Source organism: Tamandua tetradactyla, chromosome 9 (assembly GCF_023851605.1).
Source record: "Tamandua tetradactyla isolate mTamTet1 chromosome 9, mTamTet1.pri, whole genome shotgun sequence".
Lineage (NCBI taxonomy): Eukaryota > Metazoa > Chordata > Mammalia > Pilosa > Myrmecophagidae > Tamandua > Tamandua tetradactyla.
Genome location: NC_135335.1, coordinates 14,248,671 through 14,270,791, shown reverse-complemented (window position 1 = coordinate 14,270,791; position 22,121 = coordinate 14,248,671). Strand labels below are relative to the sequence as shown.

The 22,121-nt window shown below is 51.6% G+C and overlaps 2 protein-coding genes across 2 annotated transcripts; one reads left to right on the top strand and one right to left on the bottom strand.

The window, feature by feature from the left end:
* The first annotated feature begins 1,120 nt into the window (after positions 1 to 1,120).
* On the top strand, positions 1,121 to 16,122 carry CCDC86 (coiled-coil domain containing 86). Its single transcript, XM_077116092.1, has 4 exons — positions 1,121 to 1,953; positions 12,192 to 12,321; positions 14,400 to 14,474; positions 14,623 to 16,122. Exons 1-4 carry the CDS (start codon positions 1,253 to 1,255, stop codon positions 14,740 to 14,742), a joined length of 1,026 nt encoding a protein of 341 aa, XP_076972207.1. The 5' UTR covers positions 1,121 to 1,252; the 3' UTR covers positions 14,743 to 16,122.
* Positions 14,818 to 20,238, bottom strand: PTGDR2 (prostaglandin D2 receptor 2). Its single transcript, XM_077116091.1, has 2 exons — positions 20,158 to 20,238; positions 14,818 to 18,094 (listed from the first exon to the last, which is right to left on the bottom strand). The coding sequence occupies exon 2, from the start codon at positions 17,989 to 17,991 to the stop codon at positions 16,777 to 16,779; it is 1,215 nt and encodes a 404-aa protein (XP_076972206.1). The 5' UTR covers positions 17,992 to 18,094; positions 20,158 to 20,238; the 3' UTR covers positions 14,818 to 16,776.
* Between the last annotated feature and the right edge of the window lie 1,883 nt (positions 20,239 to 22,121).

The window sequence follows — 22,121 nt, the reverse complement described above, 5'->3', positions numbered from 1 at the left end:
TCCTTGAGCCGCGGTCGTCCCATCCCAGATACCTTGGCCCCCCAATCTCGCTCCTACTCCAAGAACACCAGAATGACTCAATGAGCAAGGGCTGGGCTGAGCCATAGCTATCGGCCCTATCCTGCCTCCTCTGCCCCAGAATCTCCTTGGACAACTTCCCAGGCCCTCTCACAAACCCTCAGCTGGAGAAACAGTGACTTCTAAAAGAGGCCAGGGACAGGCAGGGACCCTGGAATCCCTGAGGGCCACTCCCAGGCAGTTCTGAGGATAAGGCTGGCAAATAGCTGGGAGACAGGTGGGATACCTCAAGATGTGCTTAAGAAAGAAGACTGCAAGGAGTGAAACAAAGCTCCCACCTGGGTCTCATGCAAAGGGGCACAGAGAAAAGTCTCCTCTAGGCAAAGCCTGTTCTCCGGTGAGGGTCCCAATGAGTTTTGTGAACAAAGTACATCTGTAGGTGATTATAGGAAAGCAAGCAAGACCCTGGCAAAGGGAGGAGGAGGTTCACACACAGGGGCAAAAACCACCATCCCAGGTGAAACTGAGCTTGGAGATGATCCAGCCCATGTTTCTCAAACTGGGGGCAGGAGAAGGGATCCCCAAAAGCACGCAGTGTGGGTGAGGACCCATTGTCTGCCAAAGGACAAAGGTGGCGCATCTCACGGAGCCTCAATTTCACCCATAAATGTTGACAGCGCTGAAATGGAGAGCTATAGATTTTATACATAAGCACGTGTTTGAATATATAACAAATAACTCAAGACAAGGCATTTTCCATTCCCAGACTCCCCAGGTAGTATTCGTTCTGGCACTTAGGAGGACTCGGGCAGGCTCGTTCTAGATGCACTAAGCTAGTGCAACAGCAGCCATAGTACAAATGAGAAAACTAAGGCCCGAAGAGGGCAGGATCCTTGCCCAACTAGAGGAAGTGAGTTAGCCACCAAATTTCCTCTCTGGACCTTTGTCGACCCGTTTCTCTCCCGAAAACGGGTCTCTGGCCCTTCGCCCTGTCTGGATGCTCTCCAGGAAAGGATCGCAAAGCCTACTGCGCATGCGTCCGAGAAGCCCAGCCCAGCCCCTCCTCCCCAGGCCGTCAACCCCGCCTCTCCGCCCCTCACCAATATGGCTTCCCCCGCGACAGGTACTCCGCCCGCGGGTACTGACGGGACGGCTCTGACGTCATAGGAGGGCGCCGGTTGTCCCAGAAGCGACGGCGTCTGCACGTGTGCTCGGACTTGGAAACTTTTAGGCAATGGATACGCCGCTGAGGCGCAGCCGGCGGCTGGAAGGCCTAAAGCCTGAAGCCCCCGAGAGCGCTCCTTCGGTTTTACGGGCGCGACGGGCTCTTCTGGCATTCGAGCCGCACCCAGAGGAAACAAGGGAGTCCGGGTCTCCTCCGAGTGGGCGGCCCCCGGGCCTGGCCTCCCCCGGATGTCAGCCGGAGACCAGCCCCGGGTCGCCCAGTCTCCGGCAGAGTGCAGGCCTGGGGTCTCCCCGAAGGCAGCCAGAGGAGGATCCGGGTTCCTCCCGGCGTCTGCTAACAACAAATGGGGAGTCATCAAGGTTCTCCCAGGGCCAGAGAGAAGCGGACCCGGAGTTAGCCCAGAGTAAGGAAGAGTCAGCCCCGGGGTCTCCCCGACATCGGCTGCAGCCGGGCCCAGGATCACCAGAGCCTTACCCGGGTCAGCCAGCGCCAAGTCCGGAGCCGTCGCAGCCACTCCAGGAGCTGACACCTCAATCACCCGACTTCCCCTGTGATCACCACCAATCTAGCAAACCACTCCCGTTAGGGAACACCGTGACAGGCGACCTCGGGGCAGAGAAGCCAGGAGGTTCTTCAGCCCACGCTCCAGCATCCAAGAAACTGAAAAAGGAGGAGAAGGAGATGGTTCCGATGATTCCGAAGGGGAAGCCGAAGTCCGGGCGGGTGTGGAAGGATCTCTCGAAGAAGAGGTGAGATAACATAGGCAGGAGTGGGGTCCTGTCTAGTATTGGGGTCCCGCCCTCGTGCAGCCTGAACTTAGGAGGAAGTGATAGCCGCAGTGTTGAAGAGAGCTCACAGTGGTGGGGTGTTGCACAAACAGGTGATGACAATCAGAATGTGGTCAAGTGGGCTGGGATGCCCGGGAGGGGGAGACCATGCCCTCAAAGGTCGCTTCCTTCTTAGGGGCCCTGTGGACCTCTCCCATAGCACCTCATTTCTGAGTCCATTCAATAGATATTTACCATTGTCTGCCCCACCCCCACTCCACCCCCAAAAGGGAGGCAGAAGCAAGTAAACCATTAATTTATAAAAGCATTTAGGTCTTCACCCACTGTTATCTATTACATTTATTTGTCTTTATGATAAAAATGAGTCTCCAGCATGGGTGATGTAAGACACTGTGCAGGAATTGAGTAGGGGGAGAGTCTTGCAGAGGGGAGTGCCATGCATTATAGTGTTTAATCTGCACATCAGTCCTATGATGCTAGTATTTTCTTTCCTGTTTTACATGTAAGGAGATCGAAACCCAGGGAGGCTAAATGAGTGGAAGAGGCAAAACCAGGGCAACAGATCTGATACCGAAGTCGATGTATGAAATCTCTTTTCCCATACCCAGTGGATCTATCTTAACTTAGATTTCAACCTTCTTAAGGTCAGGCATGAGGTCTTCTATGTCTTTCTGTGCCATGGGTCTGGTAAGGGCTCAATAAACTCTTGTTGAATGAAGCAGTAAGGAGACGTATCTGAAGGAAGAAGAGTTTATCTACTAAGAAGGAGAGGTGGGATTCAGTGCCCATTTTAGCTCATGGAAACCACGCACAGGACAATCAGGGATGCATAGCCATGAGAGATTGCAGGGAAGGAGGGTGCTTTTAACAACATTTACTGAAGACTGAGCTTTGTGCAAGGCTCTGTGCAGACATCACTGTGTTGAACTCTCCCAATCTTAAACAGTAGGTATTATTTTCCCCCATTAAACAGAGGAGAGACTGAGGCTCAGAGAGTCATTTGCTGCCAGTCACCAATTGGACAGATTTGGAAGCTCTAGTGGCTTGAAGGGGGAGGAGCAGTTGGTGGCGCTGCCACTGCGCCTTGCTCCAGCCTTCCAAGCATGTCACAGGGAGAATGGTGGGCCACCAATGACTATATACAACCAGGCTAGGAGGTTGGTTCAGGCAGGAGAAGGTGAGGAAGTTTGAGTGTGGGAGCCTGGGGGCCTAGTACTCAGGCTGCAGGCACAGCAAGGAGGTCTAGCAGAGAAAATGAGCTCACTGAGTAAGAGGGGGCTGGGCATGTGTACAGATGGGGAGAAGAGGGGTACCAGCAGAGAAAACCAAGGAGCAGCAGCCAGAACTGGGAATGAAGACTCAGATCGCTGGACCAAGAGGCAGTAGAAGGGGAGAGTATTGTCTCAGCTCCCCCACCCCAAATGAAAACCCCTTCTGACTTGCTCAGAGCATGCACACCCGACTCCTTAATGAGTCTGAGCCCCATAAACCCACGCTCTTCTCTTCTACCATCGCTCGATCCTTCCGCACTGACCCCTCCACCCCTGTGTCCCTCCAGTAGCCTGTGCTCAGGTCCATCACTCATGCTGTGCCTTCTCCTTGAAAGGCTCTTGCCCTGGCCAGTCTTGCTCATCTTTCAAGTCTCAGTTTAAATGTCAGCCCCTCAGAAAATCCCTCTTTGTCCAATCTAAGTTTTCAAGTCCCATGCTATACATTGTCACTGTACCAGTTACTTCCTTTTTATAACATCCCCATTTTCACAAACGCTTGTTTACTTGTGTAATTCTTCTTGGCTGCCCATCTTCCCCTCTTGACCAGAGGCTCCATGACTACAGACTTATCTGTCATGGTCAGACCCCCAGAGCCTAGCTCATGGTAGCATTTGGTTGAACAAATAGAGGGCAGAAGGTAATTGACCCATTCAACCCACTATATTGTGCTGATGTAGGATCTGGGACAAACACAGCTGTAACCAAAGCAACACCTCTTCTCTCCTGGGGTGTTTATTCTATTGGCGGAAAACAGATTTTATTAAAGGAAAGTAAATGTACAATATGTCAGATAGCAAGAAGGGCTGTAAAGATTAATAAACCAGGATGGGGGCCAAAAATTAGCAAGGAAGAGCAGGGCATTGCTGCAAAAATCAGAAACAGCCTTGTACTGAGCCCCCAGTCTTGGGGTTTGTTCATATGAAACTTAACCCCACAAAGGATAGGTCAAGTCTACTTAAAATTAGGCCTAAGAATCACTCCCAAGAGAGCCTCTTTCGTTGCTCAGATGTGGCCTCTCTCTCCAGCCAACACAACAAGCAAACTCACCACCCTCCCCCTCTCTACGTGGGACATGACTCCCAGGGGTGTGGACCTTCCTGGCAACATGGGACCGAAATCCTAAAATGAGCTGAGACAGCATCAAGGGATTGAGAAAACCTCAACCAAAAGGGGGAAGAGTGAAATGAGACAAAGTGTCAATGGCTGAGAGATTCCAAACAGAGTCAAGAGGTTATCCTGGAGGTTATTCTTCCACATTAAGTAGATATCACCTTGTTGGTCAAGATGTAATGGAGAAGCTGGAGGGAACTGCCTGAAAATGTAGAGCTGTGTTCCAGTAGCCATGTTTCTTGATGATTGTATAATGATATAGCTTTCACAGTGTGACTGTGTGATTGTGAAAACCTTGTGTCTGATGCTCCTCTTATCTACCTTGTCAACAGACGAGTAGAACATATGGAATAAAAATAATGGGGGAACAAATGTCAAAGTAAATTTAGTTTGAAATGCTAGTGATCAATGAAAGGGAGGGGTAAGAGGTATAGTATGTATAATCTTTTTTTTTCCTGTTTCGTTTTATTTCTTTTTCTGTTGTCTTTTTATTTCTTTTTCTGAATTGATGCAAGTGTTCTAAGAAATGGTCATGATGATGAATATGCAACTATGCGATGATACTGTGAATTACTGATTATATATGTAGAACGGAATGATCATATGTTAAGAATGTTTTTGTTCATTTGTTGTTAAATTTTTTTTTAATTAATAAGTAAATTAGTTAAAACAAAAAAGAAAGAAACAGCCTTGTGCAGAGGCCTGAATGAAGTCAGAGAGGAAACCAGGGCATATATGGGGAAAGAGTACCCAGGCAAGGGAAACAGAAAGTTTGGAGGCCCTGAGGCAGGAGTGTGTTTAGCATTTGAGAAACAGCCTAGAGGCCTCAAGGCTAGAGCAGAGTAGAAGAGAGAGGAGCAGGAGGGACGGTAGATCATGCAGGGTGTTATGTGCCCTGGCAAGGATGCTGACTTCCCTGAGTGAGATTGGGAACACGGCAGGACGTTGAGCCAAGGAGTGGCATCTTCTCACTTTGCAAAGAATCGGTGTAGCCTGCTGAGAATAGACCATAGGAGGGCAAGGGTGAAAGCAGGGAGGACAGTGAGGGGACTGTTGGCAGATTTAAATACCTTCAGATGCCGCGGGCTGGTCTCAAGGAGAAGGACGGGGGTGGGGGGGCATTGAATTGATGTTTGAGATCTTTGCAGAAGCATTTTCAGTGGGTGCTGAGTGAGCTCATAGACTGGTGGCTGAGGTCTGAGAGAGGAGTGGAGGCAGCACCTGCTCCTGGAAATGCCAGGAAGGTGTCTGGGAAGGGAAGACCTGGCTGTAGCCTCCACTTTCTGGGCTCAAGGCACATGCTGCCATCCCCTTGGGGCCTGCTTCTCTGAACACTGGTGTTTACCAAGCACCTACTGTGTGCTGAAAACTGTGCTAAGTACTTCTCGATCAACGCTGTACCACCCTTTGAGACAGGAGTGGGTTCATCTCCCTTCAACACAGGGAGGCACTTGAGACTCCGTGAGGCTCCCTTGCCCAGAATCATGCAGGGAAAGAGTGGTAGATTCAAAATGTGGAACCCAGGCCTGTCTTCCTTCAAGTCTCCATGCTCTGGAGCTGCACTGCCCCCAGAACCTTAGTGGCCAGCCACTGTGGCTGTTTAAATTTAAATTCATTCCAGGTGGGCAATGGTGGCGCAGTGGCAGAGTTCTTGCCTGCTGTGCCAGAGACCCAGATTCGATTCCCCGGTGCCTGCCCATGTTTAAAAAAAAAATTTTAATTCATTCTAATTAGATAAAATTTAAAATTCAGTTCCTCGGTCACACTGGGTCACTTCATGCTCTCGGTAGCTTCTGGTGGCTGGTTACCTTGTTGGACTGCATAGATTTAGAACATTTCCATCATTGCAGAAAGGTCTGTTTGACAGCATTGCTCTAGAAAGGCGGGGGCGGGGGGTGCATTTTCCCGTGGCGTGGTATGGCTCCCATCCTCCAGCACCTTGATCCTTCGGGGTTTCAGGATCCCAATTTGGGAAGCAAAGGATAGCAAAGATGCCTGTGCTGCAGCCCCCTTCTGTGGCTAGGAAGCCAAATCTTTAGGGAGCAGGCCCTTAGTAAAGGATGGGTGGAAGGTTCACTGGGGGTGCATTGGGGTGGGGCAGACCCTTGACTGGACTGTATGTGCCTTCCTCCAGCCAGACCCCCAGGCCTGCAGCAAGAAGGGGAGAAGGCAACCCAGAGAGCGGTGTTGACCCCTCCTCATGGCAGGAACTGGCTCTGCCCAGCTATTGCTGAGGCTTTCAGAGGCTGGGACCACCTGCTGACTTGCAGGGTATTGATCAGCAGGATCTCTTTTCAAAAGAGAAATTGGTGATGGAAGCAGAATGTGTGAGCTGCTGAAGAGACCTGGGGAATTAAGTAGTGGAAAAGAAGGCTCACAGGACACCCAAACCAGCTTCAAAGAATTGCTTCCTATAGGTCAGCAGAGAAAGAACCATGCCCAGTAGGTGGAGGCCATCTAAGAAATTTTATTTTGTTTTATCTTTACTTTTTTTCCATTTTCAGTTTTATTTTAGTTGCAGCATATATGCAACATAAAGTTTCCCTTCTTAATCACTTTCTTTATAATTCACTGGTGTTAGTTACATTCAAAATGTTGTACTACCACCACCACCATCCAGTGGTGATGACTCCATCGTGCCAAATAGAAACTGTTCTAATTAAACCTTAATTACCATTCCCCCAGCCAATCCCTGCCCTGGTAACCTGAGCTCTAATTTCTGACTATGAATTTGCATATTCTAATGATTTCATGCAAGTGAGAGCATACGATATTTATCCTTTTCCTTATTTCACTCCACATATCTTCAAGGTTTATCAATATAATACGATATGTCAACCTCATCATTCCTTTTTGCACCTGAATAATACTCCATTTTTTGTAAATACATTTTGTTTATCCTTTCACCCTTTGATGGATGCATGGGTTGCGTCCACCCTTTGGTTATTTTGAATAACACTGCTGTGAATGTCAGTGTGCACATATCTGTTCAAGTCCCTGCTTTCCACTCTTTGGAGTATATACCTAGAAGTAGAATTGTCAGATCATATGGTAATTCTATACTTAACATTCTGAAAAACTGCCACCCTGTTTTCCACAGTGGTTGTACCATTTACATTCCCACCAACAATGAGTGGGTGTTCACATTTCTCCACATATTCTCCAGCACTTGTTATTATCCACTTTTTCAGTAGCCATTCTAATATTTGTGAAGTAGAATCTCATTGTGGTTTTGATTTGCATTTCCCTAATGGCTAATGATGTTGAGCATCTTTTCGTGTGCTTATTGGCCATTTGTAAAAATGCATTGCAGAAATGTCTATTAAAGTCCATTTTTAAGTGCATTGTTTGTCTTTTTGTTGTTCAGTTGTAAAAGTTCTTTATATATTGTGGATATTAAACCCTTGTCAGATATTTGATTTCCAAATATTTTCTCTGATTCTGTAGGTTGTTTTTTCACTTTCTTTTTTTTTTTTTATACATGGGCAGGCACCGGGAATCGAACCCAGGTCCTCTGGCATGGCAGGCAAGCATTCTTGCCTGCTGAGCCACTGTGGCCTGCCCTGTTTTTTCACTTTCTTGATAGTATCCTTTGATGCACAAATGTTTTCAATTTTGATGAAGTTCTATTTATCCTTTTGTGTTGTTGCTACTCATGCGTTTGGTGTAAAGTCTTAAGAATCCATTACCTAACACAAAGGACCTGAAGATGGTCCCCTATGTTTTCTTCTAGGACTTTTATACTTTTATATCATATATTTAGGTCTTTCAGGATTCTCTTTTATAATGTGACTAGGCATAGATTCTTCGATTTTATCCTTCTTAGAGTTGGTTGAGCTTCTTGGATGTTATATTCAAGCCTGTCTTTAAATTTGGGAAGTTTTCCAAACTTATTTCTTCAAATATTCCTTCTGCCTGTTTCACCCATTTCTCCTTCTGTGACTCCCATCATCTGTTCATAGGTGCATTTGATTTATGTCCCACAGGTCTCTTAGGCTCTTTTCAATTTTTTTCATTCTTATTTCCTACTGCTTCTCAGACTGAATAATTTTAACTGTCTTATCTTCAAGATTACTAATTCTTTCATCTACTAGCTCATATCTCCTGTTGAACACCCCTAGGGACTTTTTCTATTTTGGTTATTGTGGTCTTCAATTCCAGTATTTCTGTTTGGTTCATTTTTATAGTTTCTGTCTCTTTATTGAAATTCTCATAATGTTCTTTTAGTGTTATCCTGCTATCCCTTCTTTCTTTGTTTCCTTGTTTTCCTTTAGCTCTTTGAGCATATTTAACACACAGATATACTTCATTTTATTGCAGTTTGCTTTATTGTGCTTCACAGATACTGAATTTTTACAAATTGAAGGTTTGCAGCAACCCTGTGTCGAGTAAGTCTATTGGCACCATTTTCCAACACCATGTTCTTACTTTGTGTCTCAGTGTCACATTTTGGCAATCCTGGAAATATTTCAAGCTTTCTCATTAGTATCATATCCATTATGGTGATCTGTGATCAGTTGTTAATCTTTGATGTTACTATTGTAATTGTTTCGGGGCACCAAACCCATATAAGACAGCAAATTTATTTGATAAAGGTTGTATGTGTTCTGACTGTTCTACTGACCCCCATCTCTCTCCCTGTCCTCAGGCCTTCCAATTCCCTGAGACACAACAATATTGAAATTAGGCCGATTAATAATTCTACAGTGGCCTCTAAGTGTTCAAGTGAAAGGAAGAGTCACACATTTGTTGCTTTAAATCAAAAGCTAGAAATGATTAAATTTGTGAGGAAGGCATTTTGAAAGCCAAGGTAGGCCTCTTGCACAAAACAGCAAAGTATGGATGCACAAGGAAAGTTCTTGAAGGAAATGAAAAGTGCTACTCCAGTAAATGCATGAATGATAAAACAAAACGGCCTTATAGCTGATATAGAGAAACTTTTATTGGTCTGGATAGATCAACCCAGCTACAACATTCCCTTAAGCCAAAACCTAATCCAGAGCAACGCCCCAATTCTGCTCAATTCTATGAAGGCTGAGAGAAGTGAGGAAGCTGCAGAAGAAAAGTTTGACGCTGGAAAAGGTTGGTTACTGAGGTTTAAGGAAAGAAGCCTTGTACGTAACATGAAAGTACAAGGTGAAGCAACAGGCGCTGATGTAGAAGCTACAGAAAATTATCCAGAAGAACTAACATAATTGATGGAGGTAGCTATATTAAACAACAAATTTTCAACATAGATAGAACATCCTTGTATTGGAAGAAGGTGGCATTCAGGACTTTCATAGCTAGAGAGAAGTCTGCCTGATTTCAAAGAATAAGCTGACTCTTGTTAGGTGCTAATTCAACAGGTGGCTTAAAGTTGAAGCCAGTACGCATTGACCATTCCCAAACTCCCAGGACTCTTAAGAATTATGCCACATCTACTCTGCCTGTGCTCCATAAATAGAACAGCAAAGACTGGAGGACAGCACATCTGTGTACAACGTGGTTTACTGAATATTTTAAGCCAACCGTTGAGACCTACTGCTCAGAAAAAAATGTTCCTTTCAAAATATTCCTGCTCATTGACAGTGCACCTGGTCACTCGAGACATGTATGAACAAGATTAGTGTTGTTTTCTTGCCTGCTAACACAGCGTCCATTCTGCAGCTCAAGGATCAAGCTGCCATAAATAGTGATTCCTCTAACGAATCTGGGCAAAGTGAGTTGAAAACCTTCTGGAAAGGATTCACCCATCTAGATACCATTAAAAACATTTGTGATTCATGGAAGGCGATCACAATAACAAGAGGTTAGGAGCAGTTGATTCTGACCCTCGTGGATGTCTCTCAAGATTTCAGTGGAGGAAGTAACTGCAGATGTGCTGGAAATAGCAAGAGCACTAGAATCAGAAATGGAACCTGAAGATGTGATTGAATTGCTGCAATCTCATGATAGTAACAGAGGAGGAAGCAAAGTATTTAAAGTATTATATAAACTTAGTTGATAAAGCAGGGTTTGAGAGGATTGACTCCAATTTTGAAAGAAGTTTTACTGTGAGTAAAATCCTTTCAAACAACATTGTACTCGACAGAGAAATCTTTCATGAAAGGAAGAGCCAGTCGATGTGGCAGACTTCATTCTTGTCTTATTTAAGAAATTGCCATAGCCACCCCAGCCTTCAGCTTCCACACCCTTATCAGCAGCCATCAGCCTCAAAAAGATTATGACTCGCTGAAGGCTCAGGTGATGGTTAGCATCTTTAGCAGTAAAGTATTTTTTAGGTAACGTATGTACATTGTGTCTTAGACATAATGCTTTCCATACTTAGACTACAGTATAGTTTGAACATAATTTTTATATGCACTGGGAAACCAAAGGCTCACGTGGCTTGCTTTATTGTGCTGTTACCTTTTTGCAGTGGTCTGGGACTGAACCACAGTATCTCCAAGGTGTGCCTGTATTTTTCAGTCTTTGTCTAGTATGTCCAAAGTCTGGCATTCGTTATTGATGGTTTCTGGGGTTCTTTTTCCTTGGATGGGCCATTGTTTTCTATTTCTTTGTGTGCCTTACAGTCTTTTTCTTTGCATGCTGTACATTTTAATATTTTAAGAGTTAACGCTGGAATTTAGTCCCTGTGTGTCTATTCCTTACATTTGTATCAAGCTAGTGATATGTCAGAGGTTTTCTTGAGTGACAGGAGCTAACATCAACAACCAAATGCAAAAAAACCTTTGCAGTCTTTGCAGTTCAGCTCTGTTTTGACTGATGCTCTCCTTGGGAGCGTAGCCTTTCTACCCATGAACCTGAAGAAGAGCCTGAGGCAGAGGCACATTTTCCTCTGTGGTCTTTTCTGAGCCTGCGTCTTGTCCTGGCCTGAGGAACGCCCAGGTTTACAGGGCTCACATGACCCCTTTCTCCCTATGAATAGACTTTCCTCCAATTCCTGTGTGTTCTATTGTATATCTTAAAGCCAGTAAACCTTTGTCCCAGGCCACGGCAATTTCATTGCATGCAGGTCAAGTTATGGGACAGCGAGCCAGAGTTGAGTATCCTGGTTCAGTCCTTCAGGCTGCCACTAGGCAGACTGACACAGACCTGCATGCCCCCCAGCATGCACAGAGGGGTTACTCTGCTCTCTCCAGAACCAGGACCAGAGACCTGGTTGTGCGCTGAGAGCACGAGCTGGCTGCACACCAAGCCATTCACAGATGATCACACTTCTGTGGCTACAACATCATGATCACTCTTAGGAAAACCACGCCTTCCCTAATAGCCCCTAATGCACACTCCATTTTCACATTTTCCTGAGTGGGGAAACAGATTCTGAATCATTACAGATAACGCAAACCATTTGTATTGTTCTGAAATGGATTGGCTGCCTTCAGAGGGAGGGCGCACCTCACCTCCGGAGGTTTTGGTGTCCAGGCCCAACTGCGCTTGGTGAGGGCAGCAGAGCTTTTTGATAGAGGCCTTTGGCCTGGGCTCTGGGGTCATAGGCGTGGGTTCCAGTCCTGGCTGCTGCTTAGGTTTGGAGTGCCCTTGGTCAAGTTATTCAACCTGTCTGAGCCTTAATCTGCTCCTCAGTAAGGTGGAGAGGACAACATACCCATAACCGGGGCTTGAGAATTGGTAGCCCCGTGATCAGGGTCCTTTCCTGCCCCAACCTGCTGCAGCCCCTGGAGTGTTGGGGTTGACTGCCAGGCAGGCAGGCCTCCGGCCAGGGTGATTCTGACTGGGTCGCAGGGGTGAAGGCCCAGAACCCAGAGCCGAGAGGAGAGAGGACATGGGGACACCCCACAGTCCCCGCAAACAGCCTGCACTCTCTCTGCCATGCAGGTTCTCCCAGATGGTTCAGGACAAGCCTCTGCGCACTTCCTGGCAGCGGAAGATGGAGGAGAGGCAGGAGAGGAAGCTGGCCAAGGACTTTGCCCGGCACCTGGAGGAGGAGAAGGAGAAGCGCCGGCAGGTGAGAGGACCAGCCGGCCTGGCTGAGACTGGAGCGCGGCGGGGCTGAGCCAGGGTCTCCTCTTATAGGTCTGCAGGGACAGGAGGGAGCTCCCAGGTGTGCCCAGGAGGAGCTGGGCTTGGCTAAGAGACATCCTCACACCCGAGGGCCCCAGGGCTCTGAAAGGCTGGAACCTGGCCCAGAGTGGACCTGCAGCCTGAGCCCACGGGGTTGGAGAGCCCTGGATGGCATAGAATAGCATGGGTCTCCGCAGGAAGTGCCAGGACGGGGTCTAAGCCCAGAGTGGACCTGCAGCCTGAGCCCTCGGGGTTGGAGAGCCCTGGATGGCATAGAATAGCATGGGTCTCCGCAGGAAGTGCCAGGATGGCCTAGGCCCAGGAGTGGGCCAGGGACCTGCCCTCCAGGCCTCACGCACTCAGTGGGGAGGCCCCGGGAAAAGTGCCGGCTGGTCCTCACTGCTGTTGGGAGCATTCAGCAAGATGGGGCAGGGGCCCTCCCCTGGGACCTACTCAGGCTGGAAAGGCCTACAGATTGGAAAGCTTTCCCCACACACACACACCCCAGGCTCGTAACCATCGTTCTCCTAGAAGTGGCTTCCTGGCATCAGGGAAGTGATGGCCCTGTACCTTCCCCCTCGTTCTCTCCTTTGCTGCCACACTTGAGGTCCACGCCCCTGCAAAGGGGTACAGCTTCACCCACATCAGGGAGTTAAGAGGACACTCAGCAGGGAGCCCGTGTAGGCAGCAGTGTCTGTACCCCAGGACCAGGATTCTCAGGGAGGTAGTACCTCATCTTGTGATTCCAGGGGTGCAGGGGGGACATTTGTATGGGAGTTTCCCCAGCCAGTGGTCCCAGCCTTGCCACTTAGGGGATTGGGCCAGTCACTCAACCCTCTGTCCCCTGCTTTGAGCTGCCCCTGCCTGGCCTGTGGCTGAACCCTCCGTATAATGTGGCCACAGCCATGTGTTGAGCCTTATCTCACTTCCTGCCGGGCCCTGGCTCCCTCTTGAGCAAGGTGGAGCCTGCGTCTCATGCCCACCTCCACCGAGGTGCCCCTGTCCAGCTCCTACTCCACACCTTCCCCTGACCCTAGGAGCCCAAATCTCACTTCTCCTTTCTCCAGAGTGGGGGAGAGGGCACAGCCACTGCTGCCTGCAAAGCTAAGGGAGGCCCCTGACAACATGGCAGCCTTGGAGCCTCACCTCCACCCTGGCCCTGGCCCCTCCTGCCAGGGCACAGCAGTCAGCACAGCTCCCTGCTCCCAAGACAGACTCCTCTATCCAGATTCATTTTCTGAGTATCCCAGGGGCCCAGTTACTCTTTCAGAGCCTGTGCATGTATTAGTTCGTTCAGTCTTCCTGCAGTCTTAAGAGATAGGTACATTGCTCATCCTCGTCTTAAAAGATGTGGGAATTGAGGTACAGAGAGGTTAAACAGTTGGGCCACAGTCACCCAGTTAGAAAGTAGCAGAGCCAGGATTTGAAGCCAGGCCATATGGCTGCAGGACCTCTCTGCAGCCTTGACCCCTCCCCAGCCCCATGCCCTGGGAAGATTTCATGCAGCCGCAGCTGCCAACCCTGGCCTGTGGCATGTGGCTGCAGGAAAGAGGAGACTACGAGAGGACTGCCGAGGGTGGGGGGAGGAGAGAAAGGACCAGTCCCTGCTGCCTTCCGTGGTGAGGGATGAGGAAGGGCTGGGAGGGGCCACAGTCTGCATATGCAGGCGTTCCCAGGTGGGAGCCACTCTGCCTTAACCACCCACTCCTATCAAGTCTGGGTCCCCAGCTGCCTGGCCAAATGCCCCACTTCTTGGGTGGGATCAGGAACTCTCCACCACTCAGCTCACCCCCTGAGCTCTGGGCTCCTAGGCCCAGGAGTTATTCCTGCTAACCCTCCCTGGAGGTTCCTCGGCCCTCCACAGACCTTCACGCACCAGGAGTAATCTCTAGAGCTAAGGTCAGAGAGCTCTTTCCCCTCCTTTCCTGGGAACTGTGCCAGTCCTCGCTCCTCTGGGCCCGAGCAGTCAGAGCTGCCACAGCTCCCAGACTCAAACCCCCTCCTCCCTGCGGCCTGCTCCAGGAGAAGAAACAGCGCCGTGCTGAGAACCTGAAGCGCCGCCTGGAGAATGAGCGGAAGGCAGAGATTGTCCAAGTGGTGAGTGTCTCATCCTCCCCCGCCACCCGCCCCCGCTCCTGTGCTGGGATCCCAGGCCCCTGCGGGGTGGCCTCCCTTTCCCCAGGGAACAGGGGCAGAGCGCAGGCTCCAGCCACACGAATGCCCCCTTGCCTCACACCACCCACAGATCCGAAATCCCACCAAGCTCAAGCGGGCAAAGAAGAAGCAGCTGCGCTCCATTGAGAAGCGGGACACCTTGGCCCTGCTGCAGAAGCAACCGCCCCAGAGGCCAGCAGCCAAGATCTGAGCTCAGGACGGCACCGAGGCCTTTCGCGGCCTGCCACCATGTCAGACACAGCACCCTTCGTGCCACTGCTCAGCCGCCTTGCCAGCTCCAGCACTCCAATTCCTGGGCTGTAAAACTGGAGACCCCGCCCCTTCCATCTCCCTGATCCTTTAGGGGGTCTTGAGCAAGTCTTCCTGGGAGAGAGGCCCAGAGGGGACCTGGGGACCTGGCGGTGACCAGTGGCAGGAAGAAGTTCAGCTCTCCCTCTTAACTCCTTTTCCAAGTGCCTTCACATCAAGAGCAGTAAATTCTTCCGGTACCTCAGGGAGCTGGTTTCAAGGGTGATGCCCCCAAGTGTTGTTCCCAGGGCCCAAGGTCCACCCCGGCCAGAGGCCAGCAGTCAAGACCTAGCTCTCCCTACCTCTTCCCAAAGGCTGCCCTGGCTACCTCTGCACCCCATCAACCCTGTCCCCTAGCCGGCCGAATCTGCTCCCCTCCAAATGTAAAATGGGGAAACTGCAGGGTTTCTCTAGCACCCTCTTTCCGTATCAGATTCTACAGCATCCCCAAAGACCCCAATAACTTATGCCCATCAACAACAAAAATATTTATTGAATGCCTGCTATATACAGGCACAGTTCTCTAAGTACCAGCAAATCCAGGGCACAGACAAAAGCCCCTGCCCTCAAGGAGCTTTCATTCTGATCAGGGACAACAGACCAAAAAAAAAAAAAGTAAAATTAATTGTATGTCAGATGGCGACACGTGCTATAAAGTGATAAAGCAAAGAAAGGGTTGGGGTTGGGATGCCTGTTCAGTCAGCTGTACATCTTACAGTGCATTGGCTGAGCCCTCGGCGTGGGCTGAGAGTCTATAGTGGGCCAGCCAGGTGAGCCTGGGGATGGCACAAGGACCACTGGACAAAGATCCCAAGAGAGTTTCTCACGCAGCTCCTCCAGTGATGTTTCAGTCCCCCGAATGCTTCCAGCCCCACCAGTCCCTGTGATGTAGAGCTGAAATCGGGCATCTCCACCTGCAAGTCCGCCGGGGGTGGAGGAAATATGTAGAGGAGATTATGGTGCAAGTGAGGGCTGCCCTTCCCAGCCTCTGTGTGATCGGCAGGTGGGTGCTGCAAAGATCTTGGGATTTGCACTGTTGCTCAGAGGGCTTTCCACAAAACACCAGGGACATTCAGGGAGCAGACTGCTGTAGTCACATTAGCTCTGCAGTGCCCTGTGTGCTGTCCTCAGGGCTGGAGTGCCAGCTGGACTTTGATTAACCCAGGTTTCCCAAACATATGACCGTGGTACCCTCGTTTTTCCACCTTACAGGCACCTTGGGCAGTGCCAGATTAGAAGGCTAGAGATGGGTTCCTTGGGTAAGTAAAGGGATATGCTTTCACTTCCCGAGTTATTTGTTGAGCATCTAAATGTTTAGAGGTTAGAGTGAGAAGGGGACTCTGTCGTTCATCAGCCCTGACACTTGGGCAAGTGGCTTAACCTCACGGTGCCTTGGTTTGCCCATCTGTAAAACCTGGGGTTAAAAGGAGGCGTCTCCTGAGAGGGTGAGATAGAGTCTCCAGCTCAGTCAACATGTCCATAGAGAAGAGGATGGGTGGAACCCTGCTTCTCAAACCTATCCTCGCTTTTCTACTCCCGAAATATACCCTTGGTTTAATATAAAATAACGCCACTCCCCCCACACACACACACATGCACACCCAGGTCATCTGGTAGAATTGAGCTCCAGGGAGGTGCGCCCCGTGGGCCCTTCTGAGTCCACCATCCTAGTCTGAGAAGGCCTGTTAGGAGTTTAACTGGTCTTCCAAGTACTGGACCAACATCACCTAACTTCCTGGGAGCTTGGTAGAAAGCGGCCCCCACCCCAACCCCTGCCACCTGCTGGATCATGTGCATTTTAACTAGGCCCCTAGGCATACTCGAATGAGGCGTCCAGGTACCTACACTTTTCTTACGTGCCTATCCCGGAGCTGCTTTTCCCCCTGCAAGTGTCCCGGGCCCCGTCTTCGCAGGAGGAGGGACTGGAGCGCGCGTCCTAGTCCGAAGCGGTACTAAGCGCGCGGTTCAGCGGCCCCCTCTCGTCTTGGGACCGGGTGCGGTCCCGCGGCGGAGGCGCGCCGCGGCCGCGCCGCAGCCAGTGGAGGAGGCGGGCGGGGCGGAGCGCGGGCGGGCGGCGGCCGCCGAGCGAGCAGGGAGCGGCGGGGTCGGGGCCGGTGGTGGAGGAGGCGCGGCGCCGGCGGCTGCTCGCGCTGCCTAGCTCGCTGTCGTCCACCAGCACGCTCTCCAGCACGGTGCGCAACGAGCGCCGCAGCTTGCGCAGCACGTCGGGGCAGGTGAGCACGTAGAGCAGCGGGTTGACCACGCTGTTGATGAAGGCCAGGCTGGTGACGAAGGGCAGGCCGCGCCACACGAGCGGCCGCAGCGCCGCCTGGGCGTGCGCCCGCGCCTCCAGCAGGCTGAACACGTGGTAGGGCCCCCAGCAGAGCGCGAAGGCCACCACCACGGCCGTCACCAGGCGCACGAAGCGGCCGGGCCGCCGGCGGCGGCGGTGCAGCAGCTGCACGCTCACGGCCGCGTAGCTGGACGCGATGATGGCCAGCGGCACGACGAAGGCCAGCAGGAACTTGCTGACGGCCAGGGCCGCCTGGCGCGAGCGGCACGCGGCGTCGTGGTCGGGCCCGGGGTTTAGGAGCAGCACGTTGTAGTAGCACATGATGCGCCCGTCCCGCCGCGTGATGGTGTCGCGGAACACGAAGTAGGGCACGGTGTTGAGCAGCGCCAGGGCCCAGAGCACCAGGCAGACCTTGTGGGTGGTGGCCACCCGGCGGTGGTTCTGCGCCCACACGGGCCGGACCACGACCAGGCAGCGGTCCAGGCTGATGGCGCTGAGCAGGAAGCCGCTGGCGAACATGTTGAGGAAGAAGACGGACGAGTGCAGTTTGCAGAAGGTGGTGCCCAGCGTCCACGTGTGGCCTATGGCCAGGAAGTAGGTGAAGAAGGGCAGGGAGGCGGTGGCCAGCAGGTCGGACAGCGCCAGGTGCAGCACCCAGGTGGTGACGACGGTCTGGCGCATGCGGCAGCCCACTACGAAGAGGATGAGGCCGTTCTCCGCCACGCCCAGCAGCGCCGCCAGCCCGTGCAGCAGCACCGAGACGTGGTCCATGTAGCGGATGGTGGAGTTGCTATGGCTTTGGAGGAGGCTCATCTGCTCCAGGATGGGGCAGAGAGGCTTCGTGGCGTTGGCCGACATGGCCAGGCCTGCCCTGGGGGGACGTTGGCGCTGAGGTTGGCAGTGCCGGGGAGCCTGGAGAGAAGGCTGAGCTGGGCTGGGAGCCTGGACATGCGAATCTGACCTGTGAATATGTGATAGATGAGGCCACTGAGGAACCCCTTAGGGAGAGTGAGGGAGTGGGTGGGGGGGACCAGAGCCAGTAACATCCCAGCCCCACCACCCTTCGCACTGAGCAACTTCGGGTAAGTCATTTAACCTTCCCTGAGTTTGTTTCCTCATTCAGAGCAGTGTCCTAGCAATGCCCAGCTCATAGGGTTGTTGGGAGAATGAAATGAGTTCACCTTCTGACGCATTTAGAGCGGTGCCTGGCACCTGCTAGCCCTAGATGGATGTTTTGGTGATCCTTGCTAAGCAGCTGACCCGAGAGCACAGGGAGGAAAGGAAACACCTCTCCCCAGTGCCCAGAGCGCTGGGGAATGAATGAAGCACCCAGATAAGGGGGCACAAGGAGAGTGCTCTGCCTTTAGGGGATACTGCCCCGTCCCACCCACAGCCCCCAGGCCCTGCTGCCCTGCAAGCCCCTCGGCACAGTGGGTGTTCCCAGGTGGTGGCCGGTTGCTGGCTGGGTGTGTGGACCGTGCACTGTGGGCCTCCCCACTCCCTGAGCTGGAGAGGAAATAAGATAAGAAGAGGGCTGGGGCAGCGCAGGAGGAACAGCCAGATTGGGGCTCCGGAGGCCCGGTGGGGCCAAAAGACCTTTCCCCTGCCCACTCTCTCACGGGTGCCGCTGCCTGCCCCATCCTGCTCGTTCCTTTACTCAGTCGCCTAGCAGATATTTATTAGGTGACTGCTCTGTGCCAGGTGCTTGGGAAGCTCCTGCCAAGGTTGTGATTGAGGCTGCTCCAGCCCCTGACCCCTAGAAGTGCCTGCTCCCAGCCCCCTCGAGAACTTCTGACCGACCTGAAGCCGGTGGGCAGCCATCAGTGTGGGCTGCAGAAATGGGACTAGGGGATCCCTGCAGGAAGGCGGGGGGCGGGGAGCGGGGCCAGATCTCAGATGGTCCTGGACCCCCAGGACACGGCGGGTGCTGTGGGAGAGGCTTTACGGAGGTGCTGTCTCTCTCACACTCTAGGGAGAAGGCTCTAGTACTTCTCTCCACATTCAGATGAGGAAACAAAATCGAGGGTTTAAAGCCACCCAACCAGCTCAGCCCTGTGAGGAATAAATGACAGTTTTGCACCCAACCTGTGCACTTTTCTCTATCCCTGACCTGAGCAAGAGAAGGTGGAGGAGGAGAAGAAGGAAGCAAAGACAAACAGGGACGAGGTAGTTTTCATGTCTGGGCTTTTGGGGGGATACATTGGGCCAGAAGGAGTAAATCCATTCCCTTCCAGGGACCGTGGGTCTTCCAGGGGTAGGAGATCCTGGGATATCCAACTAGAATTTCCTGGCAGTCCCTTGGAGCTGGGCTTCAGCAGGAAGGGGCTTAGGTACTCGCTAAGTTTTAGACTTTGCAGCGCATTTGCACTCCCAGTAACCCATTTTCCAGAAGAGGAAACAGGTTCAGAGAACACAGCAACTTGGCCAACATTCCCAGCTGCAGACAGCTGTCTGTCTCTACTCCCAACAGACAGATGAAGGCCAGCCCTTCTCTGCACCGATACATCCCCTTCCGTCCAGTAGCTGCCTGGCCAGGTCCCCTGGGGGGCACTCAGAAAGCACAGTCCTGTGTATCCCTCGGGAACCCATCAGATCAGTCCTGCAGGACTCCTGGGAATCCAGCACCCACTGCCCCCGCTTTGGAAGGGGGTCCGGGGGCAGAGAACACAAGCTTTTAGAACCGGACACCTGGGTTTGAATTCCAGCTCCTCTCTTTCCTAGCTGGGTGAACTTGGGGCAGTTACCCTGAGCCTGCTTGTGGAATCTTTCCCACCCTCCCACCCAGAGTGCTGGTGAATATTGAGAGACATTTGAATGATCTACCACTGTGCCTGGCACCTATCTAATGGCTCCCTAAGTTAGTCACCTTCCCTCTTCTGAGCAGCAAGTCCCCTTCGGGCTTTACAGAACTCAAACCTCCACCATCCTGGCTGATAACAGCCCTCTCTCCTGGTAAAACTGTGTCTTCATGAACCCAGAGAGGGTGCCAGGGCCACCCAGTTCCTGGGCCACTGCCTTCCTTACCTGGGAACAGGGGGGCTCTGGGTTCCAGCTCTGCAGCTTGTCAGCTCAGCTCCTGGTGGCAGCTGGACAAGAGGCAGGGAGGGAGGCTGAGGGAGGAAATAGCTGTCGGCCCCAGAGAGTGTGTGTGTGTGTTTGGGGGTGGGGTGGGGGGAAGGCGGGGACACCGGAGGGTGAATTGTCACATTGGTCGTCAAGTGTCATTAATCTCCATCAGCGGGGAAGGCAGTTAACTGCCCTCCCAACTCTCCAGAAGCCTCAACGTCAATGCCGTGCACAGGGCGGAGTAGGTGCGCGTGTGCAAGAAAGTGTGAGCCTGAGTGTGCTTTGGGGAGTGAGCGGTACAGAAGCCCAGTACCCCGGCTGCCCTGTCCTGACACCACAATCCTCAGAGAATGCCCAGCCCGTGGCTCTCTGGAGGAGCCCAGGCAGTGTGGGTGCCTGACCTGGAGAGGCCCCCAGGCTCTCAGCCAAGAAGGTAGGGACGGGTGGCAAGCAGAGAACGGGACCGGCCGCCAAGCCTGCCCCTGCAGCCAGGAGCTAAGTCACTTCCCCTGGCTTAGCAGGGGCCTCCCCCTCTGTAAACAGGAGCACTGGCGCCCGCCTCCCAGGCCGTGACTACAGAAAGCACCTGGCGTGGTAGGGGCTGCATTCAGTGTCCATGCCTTTCCCTTCTGGGGGGAAACTGGACATAGGCTCCAAGCCCTGGGGCCAGGGGTGATGGAACTGTTCCCTGAGTTCACGTTTCATTATCCCCTACATATGCCCTCGCTTTTGCTAACCCAGCTTCCTGAACTGCCACAGACTATCCCAACCTCAGCATCCCCAGCCCCCCAAAGGTACCCCATAAAAACATATTCAGCGCTCAACTCCTCACAGTATAAACTGCACAGGGACCTCCCATGTAGGCAAAGGCTTAACCCCAGGGCCTGGTACTCATGTGTGAAGAATGATGAAAATGTCATGGCTGTGTGATGGGGTAATATTTATTAAGGGGGCGGGGAGCATACTACTTATCTGCTGTGGGTTGAATTGGGTGCCCCAGAGCGAGATTTTTCAAGTCCAAAGGCCCGGTTCCTTGAGTGGCACCTTATTAGGATATAAGTGCTTGGAAGATGAGATGAGGTAAGAGGCCAAACTGGGTGAGAGTGCATCCTCAGAAAAGAGAGGCCCAGACAGACAAGAGAGAAGGAGTCAGGGATGGGAGTGCTGCAGCTGCAGGCCACGGAAGCCGAGGATCCCCAGCCAACACCAGAGGCAAGGAAGGGACAAGAAAGGGTCTCCCCTGCGGGATTCAGAGCACGCGTGGCCCTGCCAGCACCTTGACTGGGGACTCTTCGCCTCCAGAACTGTGAGACCACACATTCTGGTCATTTTAAGCTGCCAAGTTTGTGCAGCTCTAGGAAACCGGGACACTGTCTTTTCCTCCTTTCCTTCCCTTCCTTCCTCTGCCACTCAGCAGACAAGATGTTAGCTCTGCCCTCAGATTCTCCCCTAACCTCTCTGGAGACTGCAGTCATGACCAGGCCAGTTCCAGAGCTTTTCTGCAGATTCTATAGAAAGAGTGGAGGGAAGAGGGGGAAAAGAGCACAGAGGGTAAGTTAATCTGTCCAAAAAAGAGCTGAGAGGATGGGTGGGGCAAGGAGAAAAAACTCAAAAGCCAAATTTTAACTTATGTGTGGGACTAAAGCAAGAAATGTTTATTTTGTACAAAATTTGTATTTTGACTAGTGTATTTCCTAATATAACTTGTGTAGACAGCTTAAATGAACACCATAAGTGCATGGAACCTTGAATAGGACCTGAGATTTTGTTGATTTGTCCAGAGTGATGCCCCGATAAATCCCAGAGTGATTTGAACAGTGAATAAAAAAGTATTTGCAAAGTCCCCTTCAGGGAATGGTGAAAAATGGGGGGAAAATCCAACTTCCCCAAGTTGAATTCTTGATATTCTCACAAGCAGTGTG

Coding starts and splice junctions, on each gene's coding strand:
- CCDC86 (XM_077116092.1), top strand. CDS start 1,253: ATGGATACGCCGCTGAGGCGCAGCCGGCGGCTGGAAGGCCTAAAGCCT. Junction 1,954..12,191: donor AAGGATCTCTCGAAGAAGAG/GTGAGATAACAT, acceptor TCTGCCATGCAG/GTTCTCCCAGATGGTTCAGG. Junction 12,322..14,399: donor AGAAGGAGAAGCGCCGGCAG/GTGAGAGGACCA, acceptor GGCCTGCTCCAG/GAGAAGAAACAGCGCCGTGC.
- PTGDR2 (XM_077116091.1), bottom strand. CDS start 17,991: ATGTCGGCCAACGCCACGAAGCCTCTCTGCCCCATCCTGGAGCAGATG.